General features: G+C 34.1%; 1 protein-coding gene across 4 annotated transcripts in view; it reads left to right on the forward strand.

The window, feature by feature from the left end:
• Positions 1-8,823, forward strand: part of LOC120171745 (methylmalonate-semialdehyde dehydrogenase [acylating], mitochondrial-like) — a 35,133-nt gene extending 26,310 nt beyond the window's left edge. For all 4 annotated transcript variants that reach the window (XM_039179394.1, XM_039179395.1, XM_039179396.1 and 1 more), the window contains exons 13-20: positions 6,974-7,064; positions 7,281-7,361; positions 7,911-7,988; positions 8,089-8,124; positions 8,236-8,279; positions 8,369-8,447; positions 8,535-8,619; positions 8,718-8,823. In XM_039179394.1, the coding sequence (XP_039035325.1) occupies positions 6,974-7,064; positions 7,281-7,361; positions 7,911-7,988; positions 8,089-8,124; positions 8,236-8,279; positions 8,369-8,447; positions 8,535-8,619; positions 8,718-8,806 (583 nt within the window). In that variant the 3' untranslated portion in view covers positions 8,807-8,823. The remainder of the gene's footprint in view (positions 1-6,973; positions 7,065-7,280; positions 7,362-7,910; positions 7,989-8,088; positions 8,125-8,235; positions 8,280-8,368; positions 8,448-8,534; positions 8,620-8,717) is intronic.
• The last annotated feature ends 9,276 nt before the right edge of the window (positions 8,824-18,099 follow it).

The following is an 18,099-nucleotide window of genomic DNA, read 5'->3' on the forward strand; positions in this document are numbered from 1 at the left end:
GGGATTTTGACTTTCCTATTGTAATTAGAAAAGGAATGAGAGCTTGCACAAAACAACCTTTGTACCTATTCATATCCTACAAAATCTTGTCTCGTAACCACAAAGCTTTTCTTACTAGCCTAAACTCCATTTCTATTCCCAAAAGTGTATCTGTAGGTTATGCAATAGATAAGTTAGTATTTTAATATAACACTAACTCTTAGAAAGTTAGATAGATAAAGATAACTACCAAGTAGTTTACTTCTAATAGAAAACTTACTCCTAACTTTTCCTATAAAAAGATGTATTTTCACCATTCACAATATATAATAAAAAGAGTTCATTTTCTTCTCCACTATGTTGTTTACTCTTTATCAACATGGTATCAGTTAGGTGATCGATCCTTCACCCTAGCCAATTTTTTTTTCTTTCTTTTTTTACCTTAAATCTAGCCGTCGATCATGAATTCCACCACTTCATCGGAGGTCACTTCAGAATTCCTCATTAATTCACCCCATTCTGATGTTTCTTCAGCCTCTATCACCTGTCACCGATTGAATGGTGACAATTATAACCCTCACTCTCAAACTACTACTCAGCCAAAGAAGGGGAGACCTTGGTGTGACTATTGTAAGAAGGTTGGCCATCTGCGGGATTCCTATTGGAAATTACATGGTAAGCCTACTGATGGGAAGTCTTCAAAACATCATCAACAACGTGATACTCAAGAAAATTGTGCTGTGAATACTGATTTACAAGGAAGTTCGTTTACTAAAAAACAAATGGAAGAGTTGCAGCAGTTTTTTAGTCAGTTAAACACTCATTCCCAATCAGTACCTGCAGGTAGAATTCCTTCTGCTACTTTGGCTAATACATCCACCACTCCTACTTGGGTTGCGGATTCTAGTGCAAGTGATCATATGACAAGTGATCTTCGGCTCTTTCACACTTTTCATGCCGACTCGTCTATCTCTCATATTCGAACAGCTGATGATTCTCTATCCAGTGTTGTCGGTCATGGGTCTATTCGAATAAATCAAGACATTTTGTTATCTCATGTTCTTTATGTTCCCAATCTTACTTGCAATCTTATCTCCATTAGCAAGTTGTCTGTCGATTTATGCTGTATCACGAAATTTAACTCTGATTTTTGTGAATTTCATGATTCTAGCTCGGGGAAAGTGATTGGTAGTACTAGGCTTTGTGGGGGTCTTTACCTACTTCCAGCAACTTTATTTTCCCACCCATCTACTTCCTACCATGTTATACAACAATTTCCTTTACTTGAACCTTCAACCGATGTTATGTTATTGCATTTTCGTTTAGGACATCCCAATTTCTTTTATCTTGCAAAATTGTTTCCACATTTGTTTGTCAATAAGAGTCCAAAATCTTTTTCTTGTGATATTTGTCCACTTGCTAAACAAACTAGGAGTGTTTATCTACCTTCTCCATATAAACCGTCCAAACCATTTACCATGATCCATAGTGATATTTGGGGACCATCTCGGGTCGCATCTTTACATGGGTTTCGGTGGTTTATTTCATTTATTGATGATCACACTCGTACTATCTGGACATTTCTCATGAAAACCAAATTTGAAGCTTGTGAAATATTTAAACGGTTCCATAAGATGGTTGAAACCCAATTTCAGTGTTCAATCCAAATGTTTCATTCTGACAATGGTAGTGAGTTTTTTGCCAATGTTTTGGGTTCTTTCTTTCAGGAAACTGAGATTATTCATCTTACTTCGTGTGTCAATTCTCCTCAACAAAATGGGATTGCTGAGCGAAAAAACAGGCATCTTCTTGAGGTTACTCGGTCTTTATTTTTTTCCACAAATGTTCTTAACTATTTTTGGGGGAAACCCTTTTAACTGCCACTTATTTGATTAACCGTCTCCCTAGTAAACCATTACAATTTAAGTGTCCGAAAGATTTTTTCTTCAGTTTTTTCCCAATTTTAAACCGATGACTTCATTGTTACCCCTTAGAGTTTTTGGTTGTACTGTGTTCGTTCATAGCAATGTTCCTTTCAGGTCCAAATTAGATTCTCGAGCATTTCAGTGTGTGTTTCTGGGTTATTCATCGACTCAAAAAGGCTTTTGGTGTTATTATCCTCGTACAAAGAAATTCTTTATTACTATGGACGTTACTTTCTTTGAAAAAACACATTTTTTCCTCAAAATTGCTATTCAGGGGGAGTCATATAATGAATATCAGTTTATTGACTCACAACAATTGTCACTTGATTTGTAGCCAGCTCTTTTTGATCAACCAGCACCGTCAAACCAGTTAAACCAGTCGAATAAGCCTACAAAATCGCTACAGCCAGACCAAACAACACTATCGAACCCAGAAAACGTATCCTTGCCAAACCAATCCACCGAAATACATTTACCTCGGCATGATCAACATATCACTTCGCCTCAAATACCTCAATCCGAGTTGTAGATTTACAAGAGACGACAAAAACCAATTTCTAAATCAATCCCTAAACCTAATCCCGAGTCTCCCACACAACATGGACACTGTCATGAACCGAAACCGAACGAGAATCCTTTGGAGAATGAAGAAGGTAATAAGAGTTCTTCCACTGAATTAAATGCTTTAATTAATGATAATGACTTGTCGATTGCTCAAAGGAAAGGGGTAAGAAAATGCAGAAATTATCTAATTGAGAGATTTGTTGCATATGGAAAGCTAACGCATTGGTTTAAGAACTCTACAACAAGTTTAGATAGCATTATTGTTCCAGATACGGTGGAAGAAGCATTGAAAGATCCCAAGTGAAAAAAGGCAGTAGAAGAGGAATTAAAAGCACTGGAAAACAACAATACTTGGATTATAGTTGATCTTCCGAAAGATAAAAAACCAGTCGGCTGCAAATGGGTATTCATGGTAAAATACAAAGCTGATGGTAGCATTGAAAGATATAAGGCGAGATTAGTGGCGAAAGGATTCACTCAATCTTTTGGAGCTGATTATCATGAAAAGTTTGCTCCGGTAGCAAAACTAAACACTGTGAGAGTGTTACTGTCATTAGCAGTTAATGAGAATTGGGTGCTTCATCAGTTAGACATCAAAAACGCATTTCTAAACGGAAACTTGGAGGAGGAAGTATATATGCGAATTCCACCGGGTGTGAAGAGTAATACAGGAAAAGCATGTAGATTACTAAAGTCCCTGTATGGACTTAAGCAATCTCCAAGAGCCTGGTTTGACAGATTTACAAAGGTGATTATTCAGGATGGTTACAAGCAATGTCAATCAGATCACACTTTATTTGTCAAAACATCTTCAAACAACAAAAAGGCAATTTTGATTGTCTATGTGGATGATATCATTCTAACAGGTGATGATTGTATGGAGATAGAAAGATTGAAAAAGCTACTGGCGAAGGAGTTCAAAACCAAAGACTTGAGAACTTTACGGTATTTTTTAGGCATGGAGGTTGCAAGGTCAAAAGAAGGAATAGTGATCAACCAAAGGAAATATATCCTTGATCTACTATCAGAAACTGGAATGAAGGTATGTAAGCTGGCTGAAACACCCATGGAAGCAAATCTGAAGCTAAGGAGAGAAGAATTGGGAAGTCCTGTGAACAAAGAACAGTATCAAAGGCTAGTAGGTAAACTAATTTATTTATCACTTACCAGACCTGATATTGCGTTCCCTGTCAGTATAGTGAGTCAATATATGAATGATCCAAGAGAAGAACATTTAGAGGCTGTGAATAGAATTCTAAGATACTTGAAAATGACACCAGGACATGGATTAATTTTTAGAAAGAGTGATGATAGAACAGTAAGAATTTTTTCGGATTCAAGCTGGGCAGGTGAATTAACGGATAGAAGATCTACAACTGGATATTGTTCATTTGTTTGAGGAAATTTAGTTACTTGGAGAAGCAAAAAACAGGCGGTGGTATCTCGAAGTAGTGCAGAAGTAGAATTTAGAGCAATGACACTTTGAATTTGCGAAGGAATTTGGCTTCAAAGAATGTTAACTGAGCTGGGGTTATGTGCCAACAAATGGTTTGAACTTCAAAGTGACAGTAAATCTGCAATAAGTATTGCAAAGAATCCAGTTCATCATGACCGAACGAAGCATGTGGAGATTGACAGACATTTCATCTCTGAAAAGATGAATGGTGGAACGGTGAAGCTCAATTATGTTTCAACGAAGAATCAGTCAGCAGATATTCTCACCAAAGCACTTCCAAGAATTACCTTTGATGAGATTATATCCAAGTTGGGTCTTTTCAACATTTACTCCCCAACTTGAGGGGGAGTGTAGGTTATGCAATAGATAAGTTAGTATTTTAATATAACACTAACTCTTAGAAAGTTAGATAGATAAGGATAACTACTAAGTAGTTTACTTCTAATAGAAAAGTTAGATAGATAAGGATAACTACTAAGTAGTTTACTTCTAATAGAAAACTTACTCCTAACTTTTCCTATAAAAAGATGTATTTTCACCATTCACAATATATAATAAAAAGAGTTCCTTTTTTTCTCCACTATGTTGTTTACTCTTTATCAACAGTATCCGAGCATTAAAAGATGAGAATTGGAAGAATGTCATGCAGGTTGAGATGGAAGCACTCGAGAAGAACAAGACATGAGACTTGGTAAAACTATCAGAAAGGAAGAAAGCAGTGGGATGTAAATGGGTATTTACAGTAAAATACAAGTCAGATGGTTCGTTAGAGAGGTACAAAGCGAGATTAGTGGCTAAGGGGTACTCTTAAACTTATGGGATAGACTATCTTGAGACATTTGCTCCTGTTGCAAAAACGAACACGATGAGAGTATTGTTGTCATTAGCTTCCAATCAAGGATGGAAATTACAACAATTTGACATCAAGAACGCCTTCTTACATGGGGATCTGGAGGAGGAAATATGTATGGATATCCCACCAGGATTCGGTTCAAATACTAGACAGGCAGTGTGCAGGCTAAAGAAGGCTCTATATATACTAAAATAGTCCCGAAGAGCCTGGTTTGGGAGGTTTACCAAAGATATGCTCAAGCTGGGATATAGGCAAAGTCAAGGTGATCATACTTTGTTTGCGAAACACTCACCTTCAGGGGGAGTAACTGTCGTACTAGTCTATGTAGATGACATTACAGTTACAGGGGATGATTTGGAATGAATGGATAATTTAAAGAAGTGTTTAGTAAGGGAGTTTGAAGTCAAAGGGCTTGGCAGACTAAAATACTTCCTTGGTATTGAAGTGACATTCTCGACAAGGGATCTTTATATCTCAGCAATAATATATCATAGATTTGTTGACAAAGATTGGCAAATTGGGATGCAAACTGCAGAGATGCCTATAGAAGTTAATCATAGGCTTGGAGGTACAATAGAAGATGCAACAGTTGACAGAAGCTCCTATCAGAGGCTTGTGAGAAAACTTATCTACTTGTCACATACCAGACCAGATATTTCCTATCCAGTTGGTGTTGTAAGTCAATTCATGCACAACCCTAAAGAATCACATCTAAGGGTTGTGCTCAAATCTTACAGTACTTAAAAGGCGCACCAGGTAGAGGAATTTTGTTTAAAAAAAAGGGAAAACTAACTTTGGAAGCATATACTAATGCAGACTATGCAGGGTCTATAGTTGATAGAAGGTTAACCTAGGTTACTACACTTTTTTGGGAATAAACCTTGTGACTTGGAGTAAAAAACAAAATGTTGTGGCTCAGAAGCTGAATTTAGGGCAATGACTCTTGGAGTTTGTGAGTTGTTATGACTGAAAATCATTTTGGAAGATTTGAAAATCAAGTGGGAAGGTCCAATGAGACTATATTGTGATAATAAATTTGCCATTAACATAGCACATAATCGGGTCCAACATGATAGAACGAAGCACACTGAAGTGGACAGACATTTCATAAAAGAAAAACTGGACAGTGGCCTAATTTGTACTCATTTATCCACTGGAGATCAACTAGCAGATATACTCACCAAGGGATTAACTGGAAGTATTTTCAGATATTAGCAAACAAGCTGAGAATGGATGATATCCACTTTTCAGGGGGGTGTTAGAAAGCAACTTCCTAAATTAGGAAGATTGTGTGAAATTAATTAGGAGATTCTGTAAAGTTCTTAGTATATGTAATCCCTAACTTTAAGGGATTAGTTTTCCCTAGGATTAGTTAGTTTTCTAGTTTAGAAGTTTCCTAAGTTAAGTCTTCTGCTTCTGCTTGTATATATAGTAGTGTAACGTTTCTATGAAATATATATAAAAATTCAGTCCATTTCAACATATATTTCAGCTTTTCTTAATACATCTCTTTCAACATGTTCTATGATTGCTGTTAGTTTGAGGTACTACCTTATCAGTGGCCTTATTTTCTTTTTTAACTGTAGTTTAACTTATTAATACATCAAGGAGTGGCTTTCAATCTTTCAATGTTCTGTTTATTTAATTTATTTTTCACATGAATTGATGAGGAAATGTATGCTCATGTACGTGAGGGTTTTCTTTTTCCCTCATATAAAGTAAAGGCTTTGGGCTGAAAAGAGTTGATCCTGTTTTGTTCCATGTTGAATAATGAAGCGGATATATTTATTTTAATTATTTAGATATTTTCAATAATAAACCTCATTGTGAAACTAAGATTGTTTTCTAAAAATGAGGAAAATACATCATAAAAAAGTTGTTTTCCTGGTATCTACTGCCAAGACTCGTGGAGCTAAAAGTATTGGGTCTGCTTGGAGAATGCATGGTTAAGTGAATGCTATAACAATAGCCTTTTGATGGGCAAAACTAATTATAGACTAATCAATAATAAAAGCATATTTTTTCTTTTTATAATAAGAATAGAGGCATCATTATCTTCCTTTGAGATGTAATTTTCATTTATTTTTCTTAATATCTAGAACTGTCAGTCTTTCTCCCTTCTCGTTGTTCTCTCTTCTTTCCCTTTTGACGAGAGATGCCTTGATGTAAGTGATGATTGCAATGAACTTTTTCTAGGGAAGATAAACTGGTGGAGCGTGTCAAAACACTTAGAGTACAACCTGGATCAGAACCAGATACAGACCTTGGTCCAGTTATTAGCAAGCAGGTACAAGATAATTCATGGTAGACTAAATTTTTATTATTTACATCAAGTCAATCTGGTGAGATGGAAGTGAATTTCTTGGGATATTTTGTGATGTTTGAGGTGGAACAATTTATAAATTTTTGGTTTGGGGAATGTGCGACTTACTTGTTGAACATGTATTTTTGCATGTCATGCTCAATTATGAAACAAGTCTTTAACGGTTGTGTTGGTTGATAGGCGAAGGAACTCATATGCAGATTGATCCAATCAAGTGTTGACAGTGGTGCAAAACTGGTAGTTGATGGGAGAAATATTCTGGTATTTTGTTTTATTTTGAGTTCTATCTATTTGATCAATGATCTGCTTGAACTATGTATTATTGATTTTTTTCTCTTGGCCTCTGCAGTTTTTATTGAGAAGAGAACTATTACTTCTTCCTTGAATATCAATGATCCCATAGGTTTTGAGATTTTCTGGTGTTTTCTTGTATTTATGAGATATAATATCCATGACAATTTCAAGGGAAGATCCCCTACTTGTTCTGAGATTGGACTGTGGTTATTAGGGATCATTGTGTGTAAGCCAGTGGGGTTATTAAAATATAGTTGTGGAAGTTTGATCAAAATGGTCTTTTAGTCTCATTTATTTCTTATTATGTTTTACCTTCAAGTGTGTGAAATTATGCTACAAAATAATGCCCAAGATTCTCCATGCAACTTTTCTCAGTAAATTTGGCAGAGTTTGTCGATTTTTAGTATTTTGATGTAGAAATGCCTGTACATGTTTGGAAATGTGATTTTACTTTGAAGCTTGAGGAAGTCCAAACAAAGACTCATTGAAAGTTTTTACCTTATGAAATAACTGTAGGTTCCAGGGTATGAACACGGTAACTTCATTGGCCCCACAATTTTATCTGATGTCAAAGTCAGCATGGAATGTTACAAGGTATATTACATTCATTCTGTAAGATATCATTTCCCTTAATTAGAGAATTGAACTCTATAACGTTTCGTAATAGTCGATAACAATTTTTTGGCTTACACAGGAGGAAATTTGTGGCCCGGTTCTCCTCTTTATGGAGGTTTGTTCCTTATTGTTGTTATGGTTTGGATTTTAGATAATGCCCCAATTGCAAAGTTTATTGTGCGCTTAAAAACACATTGACGTTGGTTTTGTTTTTATCATTGCACAGGCTGACAGCATGGAAGAGGCTATAGACATTGTTAACGGGAATAAGTAATGTCTCAATTCCAACATCCCTTGATTCCTTCGTCTTCTAAAACCATGGCAACTTTATATTTATCCTATACATATTCCTATTTCAGATATGGCAATGGAGCTTCAATATTTACATCATCACGTGTAGCAGCAAGGAAATTCCAAACCGAGGTTGCGGTTGGGCAGGTAATGTTGCACCATTGTCCCATGATTTGGTTGCTTGTTATGAAAAAAAAATGTTGATTTTCTTCTAATGGGGTGTTTTTGACTCAGGTTGGCATCAATGTTCCAATCTCAGCCCCGTTCCCTTCTTTTACCGGCTTGAAGCCATTGTTTGCCGGTGATCTCAATCTTGACGGTATATTTAACCTATAACATTTCCTGGGAAGCTTGTTATATTTCAATTCTATCTTGATCATAGATGAGATTATGTATTCATGTTGGCCACTCACACAGGCAAGGCAGGAATCCAGTTCTACACCCAGATTAAAACAGTTACTCAACAATGGAAGGATGTAGCAGCAGACACAAGCAGTGATATATAAATAAGGTCGAAATTATACATACGTCAGAACGTTCATATATTTATTTCAAAAAAAAAAAATATGTACGTTCATATAATCATAGGCCAGTTTTATATCTTTGGTTCTTTATATTTCAACTGATTGAATGAATTTGACCAATTCAAAACTTTTAAAAAAATATATATAATGTTTATCGTTTATCTATATAAAAATATAATTATTATTTGATATGTTATTGAAAAGTCTTGTTTTGAAACGGCTTTATTCTATCTCTGTGTTCTCAATTAATATTAAAATAAATATTTATGATAAAATGGGTTAAAACCGTGACCTTGAAAAGAAATAGGAAGAGAAAAAAGTAATAGAAAAATACCTCATTTGTGAATAAGAAGATTTGATCCTGCACTGCCAAGTAGTAGTGAGGTGGTTTGGAAAGTCATTTTACCGAACCCACTCATAAAGTTTTCTTAAACGAAACGCCCCTCAGCTGTGGGACCAATACATATCCCTTTCGTAACTCATGGATAGTTGGTAGCGAGATTGTTTTTTGTTGTTGAAAATCTAGTTAGTGTATCATTTGAAAATCATTTGGATTGTAGTACATAAATTACTTTCAATCCAACAGGCCCAAGACTAATTCATTTTTTAAGGCTTTTGAAGAACACACCCCATCTTCAGCCATCATCAACAACATTCCCCAATCAGACTCTTTTGTTACGCATATATGTTTGTTTTACGAGGTATGGTGTGGTAACTGTAACACCCTTAACTCGTACTTGGCCCAGATATGAGTTCGATGTGTCAGATTGACTTTTCAAAACATATACATTCATAAAAATTATATAAAATTTTAAACTTTTATTAACACAAAAGTCATATTTACATTATTGAGTTCAAAACATTACAGAGTTGATTAGAGCATACGTAAATCTACATTTGTTTACATGCTAACACCTTTAATACAACAAAAAAACTACTATGTGATTTACTTATGATCTGATCTCTTATGAAGATATGTTGTTCTTTCGGTCTCAAGTCTGGTCCTCGTGCTTCTTAGTACCTACGTATAAAGCACTTACACGTTAAGTCATAGACTTAGTGAGGCATAAACATATAATAAATAATTTCTATAATATGAACATGTAATCAATTATCTAATAACAATTATGCATGTAACCTTATAAACCCATAATGTCATATAGGAATCAGTATAAACAATAATAACATGCAAACATGTACATACTCTTTACATCTTTTATAAGCCCATGCACATTATTGAGAACTCAAGGTATACGAGTACTATGAGGTTGTGCACACATATGCTGTCACCATAGCTCATATAAAATCCACTAAGTGGCATATGAAATCTGTGTCCCGAAGGACCTATCTATATGTTCCGAAGAACATAGGTAAACTATCCATATGTCTCGAAAGACATAGGTAACCCTCGACTCTTGGCATGCCAACTATACCTATAGCTCTCATATCACACAACATGGGAATTTATCATTTATTCTATCACATGTATACCTATTCATATCAGCATATATAACATTTCCATATGATTCATATTCACATGTCACATGACTGGTATCTTGTTCTTATGTCTTCTCATAGACATAAATTCACATAGTCATATCACTCATTCCTATATACATGTACTCATATAGTTCTTTTCACAGAAGCAGATAAACTCCTAGTTTCTTATCGAGTATACCATAAAATATTCTGGTAAGGTCTCATAGAGTAGACATATATTCTCATAAGATTTCATGAACCTTTATATACTAACTCATATCACATAGGAATCAAACAAGTTTAGGTCATATTCTACTTAAACATATCAGCTTTTCTATATAACTTGTTTGACACATTTGTATACTAATTTATGTCGATATCTCTTAACTTATGTTATATTCTCATTTTTCATTTAATCACTTAGATTTAATTCATATAATTTATACATTGTTATCATATAACTAGTTATGTATTCTTATTACACCAAATAACATATAACCTCTATGAATCTATTAATGTAATTATGCATACATAATAGTCCAATCAAATACATACTAACATTCATATATTTATGCAATCGAATATTGGAATTAGACTTACCGCGAGTCTTATTCCATACACATCATTTACAACTAGTATAGTACGCACTCACCTTGGCCTCACTTGCTATCAATTACTCCTATGACTTCCTTTCTTTAGATTATATCCTAACTCTGAAGTCAATCCGAAACTTGCTTACGTTCTATGTCTACATAATCATACATTTTTACATGTCAGTATTCCAAATAATATACTCTGATTTCTCATTTCTTAAACTGAAGGAAATGTTAATTCATTTTCTATCTAAAGCAGGTATCGATATACTCAATATGGTATCGGTACATACCTTAACTGGTGTATCGATACATTCCCTAGGTATCGATACCCAAATTAGATTCGATAATTTTTCGTTTCAAGGGGTATCGATACACTCCTTAAGGTATCGGTACCCTTTGAATATCTTCCTGAATTTTACTCTTGAGGCATCGGTACCTGTTGAATGGGTACCGATACCCCTAGCCCAGAAATCACATTTTAAGCACGAAAATTCACTCTTTTCATCTTCAACACTTCACGTTTCCTTCCCTTTTATGTTCTTAACTCACATACATATGCTTACAACCATTTATACTCATTTATCACTTCTTAAACCTGAAAATCCTATTCTCTATATGGAATTCAAGAATCATACTCAATTTTCAACATGTTTTAAATCCAATTCTAACACTTCATATTCCTTAATTCCACTAATGACAAGTCAAATTTAGTCTTGAAACTTAATTAATACATTCCTATCAAAATTTCACTTATTCCCCTCTTTTCTTTAATCCCTCATAACTCTCTTATCTTTGAATTTTAAGGTAACTTAAGCTTTCCTTAAGCTTAAGTATAATCTAAAGAACAAAACCAAACTTAAATTTTAACTAATAATCAACTAATAATAATCTCACATTTGTCCACTAGCCTTCATGTATGGAGAAGAGAGGAGAAGAAGATAACTCTGGAAACTCATTTGGTCTCTCTCTCCTACCACATGGATTAATATATAACCATAACATAAATTAATTATTTCCTATACTAAATGACCAATTCGTCCTTATAATCCTCCTCCTTTGTAATTTAATCCTACCAAAACATTTCCCATTTAAGTCCTTGAACTATTCAATTGTTCTACTTTAATCCCTAAATTCTAGAATTTTACAATTTAGTCACTAACCCGGTATTGAGGATGTTACAAATTTCCCCTCCTTTAAGAAAATTCGTCCTCAAATTTTCACTGCACAAATCGATAAGTACACTGCCTACACATATCTTTTAATATTCTCTTATTGTTTTTCTTACCATCTCTTTCCTGTTCACTGTTACTAGACTTACCTTTTCATTTACTCAGTTCTTCATTTACATTCATTTTTATAGATCTGTATAATGTTACTCATCATATATATATACAATAATTCCAATCTTCACCATTCACGATTATGTTTCAATTGATTTCTTTCATCCTTTTCTAATTGCTTTGTCCCATAAACCAAAACTTTCTCTTACCACTTGCTCAACAGAATATAATCGTTCAACTATATCTTAAATTTTCTTAATATTTATAACTAAATTCTTACTTCTCTAATAATGTCCAATTAACCGAGAAACACAACCTTAAACTTCATCAAATATGATTAAACGTATTCATTACTGAATCATACAATCTTTTCTCAACACCTTGAACACTTTCCTTCTATATATCCTTGTCAAATTGGTTCTTTTAAATTCTTTTTTTAATTTAATTTCCTTATCTATTTAGTCTTTCATAAATCAATTTCTCCTTGTCTCATATATCATATCTTTTTCCTTATGCTTCCATAATCCTTTCATATCACTTATATTTATCCTTAAACAACACTTATCATCGTATTTCCATAACTCTGATAGTTAACACTACTTGTACAACCTTATTCTTTGTGAAATCTTTATTCAAATCACAACATACTTATCCCTTTATCATCTTAAACTTTTATGTTAATCTTTAACTTCTGTCAAACATACAAATCCTTTTGCTTTAATACATTCACTATCATATTACTTGTTATTCAACCTAATTCTTTAAAGCAAAACGTAAACCTTCGTCAAATCATCCATATATATATATTCTTTCCAATCAAAATAACTCATCCTTTATTTCCTTAACTTATCAAACCTTTCTTCTTACTTATCCATAATACAATTTCCTTCGTTCAAATTAAAACATTCCATTTACCTTTGTCTTATAAACTGATCACAGATGTATATATCCTTAAACTCTTTCAAAACAATATCCCCATTACTTAAGAACGATAGAGATCCTTAAACACTATAATTTCCAATCCGTCTGAACTAATTAACTTTACCCTTTTCACTCTACAATCAACATTTGCATACTAGCTATATAACTAGTCCATTTTCAATATTACATCAAATCCCTCGAAGAGTAACTCCATTAGATTAACAGGGAATTCAATTCCCTGAATCCGAATGGAACACCCTCAACATATCTAATTTACTTGAGCACTATGACTTAATGGATTTGTATCTACAATATTACTAAAAATAACTTCTAACTAAATTCTCAATTCTCTCACCAATTTACTACTCGTATATGAATATTCAAGCCCAAATCAACCAATATCATAACATATTTACTATAAAATAGAAACATACCTGTTATCGTCTCTGGATCATCACAGTCCTCATTGGTCTGGAGGTTATATACTCTAGCAGTGGAGCGTATTTCCTTTTGAGTAGAAGATTCTGTCTGATTTTTGCCTCTTCCTCCACCTCTTCCTCTCTGTGACATCGAAACAAATCGTTTCTTACTGTACAGACTCTCCTGTCCCTAATAATCAATCTCTCATGAAATGTCATGTTTCCCCACATCAGAAACAAGCTCCAAATTTAACTCTACATGTCCCACCATGATATCTTCTACAAGTCTTACATTGTCTCTGTTGTGCTCTTCCATCACCAGACCTTACTGATTGAGTTTGCCCAACTCTCATCTGATTTGATCCTCTATCGAAGGATGCCATCAATTCAGACCTTAATTGGGATCGAAATTCAAAATCTATGCCTCTCTTGGGTACTGCAGAACTTGATGAAGTCCCAATTCTTTTAGACGGTTGAGCTCTTTGCTCCCCAAATCATTCATTCTTAGCTCTCTCTAGAGCTGCAACACGGTTTTTCACCTCTTGAAATGAGGAGAGGTTCAGTACAATTAACATTTCCTTAAGCTTTGGGCGCAACCCCTCAATAAACCATTCACATGTAGCTTTTTCTGTAGGCATCAATTCTGCTGCAAAGTAACTTAATTTGTTGAACTCACACTCATACACTATGCAGTTCATTTGCTTCAGATTCAAGAATTCTTGCTTCATTTGTTTGACGAACTGATCTCCTATGTACTTATTTTTAAACTCTTCAAGAAACAAAGACCATGTCACCCGATCACTGGTCTTCCTCAAAGTGACATTCATCCACCAGATTCTCGTTTGCCCACGAAGCAATGAGACCACTCCATCTAACTTCTCCACATCAGAGTAGTGGAGTACATCTAGCATGATCTTTACATCATTGAGCCAAAGGTCTGCAGCAATAGGACCTTCTTCAGCTTCACCTTTAAACTCAGGAGCTCCTAGTCGTTTTAACTCCTTAGCTATATTAATCCTCTGAGCTGAGGAGGTAGGAGGTTGGAAGTGCGTTAAGATTGCGTCCAACGTCCTGAAGAAGACATCTTGATCTTGAACAGGCACTCCAGAAGGTTCCTGTCCTTCACCTTGCCTGGCCAGGGCAGGTGAATTACTACTCTCAGCTAATTTCTCATCTCCCGCTTCACTTCGGGAGCTATCTTGTCCGGACATCTAATAAGATACAACCAATAACTCTATTAGCATAACAACATACCTATTACTTATATTAGATCAGAAGTTGTCACTACTATGTTGGCATGTACACTTTTTAATACACTCTGGACTTCGGTTTATGCCGAGAATCAGCTAAACTTTAGCTTTGATACCATTAAATGTAACACCCCTAACCCGTACCCGACACAGATATGAGTCCGAGTTGTCACATTGACTTTTCAAAACATGTACATCCATAAAAACTATATAAAATTTTAAACTTTTATTATCACAAAAGTTATATTTACATCATTGAGTTCAAAACATTACAGAGTTGATCAGAGCATACGTAAATCTACATTTGTTTACATGCCAATACCTTTAATACAATAAAATACCTACTATGTGATTTACTTCTGATATGATCTCTTGTGAAGATATGTTGTTATGCAGATCTCAAGTCTGGTCCTCGTGCTTCGTAGTACATACGTGTAAAGCGCTTACACGGTAAGTCATAGACTTAGTGAGGCATAAACATATAATAAATAATTTCTATAATATGAACATGTAATCAATTATCTAATAACAATTATGCATATAACCTTATAAACCCAAATGTCATATAGGAATCAATATAAACAATAATAACATGAAAATCTGTACATACTCTTTACATCTTTTATAAGCCCATGCACACTATTGAGAACTCAAGGTATACGAGTACTAGGAGGTTGTGCACACATATGCTGTCACCATAGCTTGTATAAAATCCCTAAGTGGCATATGAAATCTATGTCCCGAAGGACTTATCCATATGTTCGGAAGAACATAGGTAACTGTCAATATGTCTCTAAGGACATAGGTAAACTATCCATATGTCTCGAAAGACATAGGTAACCCTAGACTCTTGGCAAGCCAGCTATACCTATAGCTCTCATATCACATAACATGGACATTTATCATTTATTCTATCACATGTATACCAATTCATATCAGCATATAGAACATTTCCATATGATTCATATTCACATGTCACATGATTGATATCTTGTTCTTATGTCTTATCATAGACATAAATTCACATAGTCATATAACTCATTCCTATATACATGTACTCATATAGTTCATTTCACTGAAGAAGATAAACTCCTAGTTTCTTATCGAGTATACCATAAAATATTCTAGTAAGGTCTCATAGAGTAGACATATATTCTCATAAGATTTCATGAACCTTTATATACTAACTCATATCACATAGGAATCAAACAAGTTTAGGTCATATTATACTTAAACATATCAGCTTTTCTATATAACTTGTTTGACACATTTGTATACTAATTTATGTCAATATCTCTTAACTTATGTTCTATTCTCATTTTTCATTTAATCACTTAGATTTAATTCATATAATTTATACATTGTTATAATATAACTATATATGTATTCTTATTACACCAAATAACATATAACCTCTATAAATCTATTCATGTATTTATGCATACATAATAGTCCAATCAAACACATACTAACATTCATATATTTATGCAATCAAATATTGGAATTAGACTTACCTCGAGTCTTATTCCATACACATCATTTACAACTAGTATAGTATGCACTCACCTTGGCCTCACTTGCTATCAATTACTCCTATGACTTATTTTCTTTCGTTTAAATCCTAACTCTAAAGTCGATCCGGAACTTGCTTACGTTTGATGTCTACATAATCATATATTTTTATATGTTAGTATTCCAAATAATATACTATGATTTCTCATTTCTTAAACTGAAGGAAAGGCTAATTCATTTTCTATCTAAAGTAGGTATCGATACACTCTATAGGGTATCGGTACATCCCTTAACTGGTGTATCAATATACTCCCTAGGTATTGATGCCCAAATTAAATTTGATAATTTTTCGTTTCAAGGGGGTATCGATACACTCATTAAGGTATCGGTACCCTTTGAATATCTTCCTGAATTTTACTTTTGAGGTATCGATACCTGTTGAATGGGTACCGATACCCCTAGCCCAGAAATCACATTTTAAGCATGAAAATTCACTCTTTTCAGCTTCAACACTTCATGTTTCCTTCCCTTTTATATTTTTAACTCACATACATATGCTTAAAACCATTTATACTCATTTATCACATCTTAAACGTCAAAATCCTATTCTCTACATAGAATTCAAGAATCATACTCAATTTCCAACATATTTTAATCTAATTCTAACATTTCATATTCCTTAATTCCACTAATGACAAGTCAAATTTAGTCTTGAAACTTAATTAATACATTCCTATCAAAATTTCACTTATTCCCCTCTTTTCTTTATTAATCCCTCCTAACTCTCTTATCTTTGAATTTTAAGGTAACTTAAGTTTTCCTTAAGCTTAAGTATAATCTAAAGAAAAAAACCAAAGTTAAATATGAACTAATAATCAACTAATAAGAATCTCACCTTTGTCCACTAGCCTTCATGTATGGAGAAGAGAGGAAAAGATGATAACTTTGGAAACTCATTTGGTGTCCCTCTCCTACCACGTGGATTAATATATAACAATAATATAAATTTATTTATTTCCTTTACTAAATGACCAATTCTTCCTTCTAATCCTCCTTCTTTGTAATTCAATCCTACCAAAATATTTCTCATATAAGTCCTTGAACTATTCAATTGTTCTATTTTAATCCTCAAATTATGATATATTACAATTTAGTCACTAAATCGGTATTGAGGATGTTACAGTAACGATCACTCACACAGATGGAGGAGGCCGGGCAGGTAAATGTATTGTAGGATATATCTAAAATTGCTCAGACCTACCTGTCCTGTTATCATACATTATAAGATTAAGTGAAACATCCATCATTTTGTTGTTTTGGTTTGATTTATATTCAGCTTGCCATACCATTTTTCTCATTTACTGCCAACAAGGCTTCTTAAGTTGTAGGGTAATATATAGATCATCACTATCATGCTTAGCCCTCTTTTACTTGACATTGATGCTCTAGTAAAAAGCAATGTTTTAAGGACATCAAATCTTATGAAATTTCTTTCAGAGACACTTCATGTTTCTTAAGCTTTACATCTTTGGAGATTTTAAGCTCAGCTGCTCAACTCAACTAAGCTCGCCTTTTCCAAGATTATTCAGTTTCTGAATCTGCGCTAAGTGCTTCCTTCCCCACAGATGACAGTTCAAGTCCTCTTATCCAGTGCAGTTTACATTACATATGGTGCACCGAAACTGAGGGATTTTAGTCTCACCATGTTTCTTTCCAACCTGTTGCTGCCCTTGTACATTTTCACTTGATTTTACTTGATTTCTCGACTTCTTCAATTCCTCTTTCGGCAGGTTATGTTGGCCTGTCTCGGTTTTAGGA

The sequence above is a fragment of the Hibiscus syriacus genome, unplaced genomic scaffold, assembly GCF_006381635.1.
Source record: "Hibiscus syriacus cultivar Baekdansim isolate YM2019G1 unplaced genomic scaffold, ASM638163v2 tig00111835_pilon, whole genome shotgun sequence".
NCBI lineage: Eukaryota > Viridiplantae > Streptophyta > Magnoliopsida > Malvales > Malvaceae > Hibiscus > Hibiscus syriacus.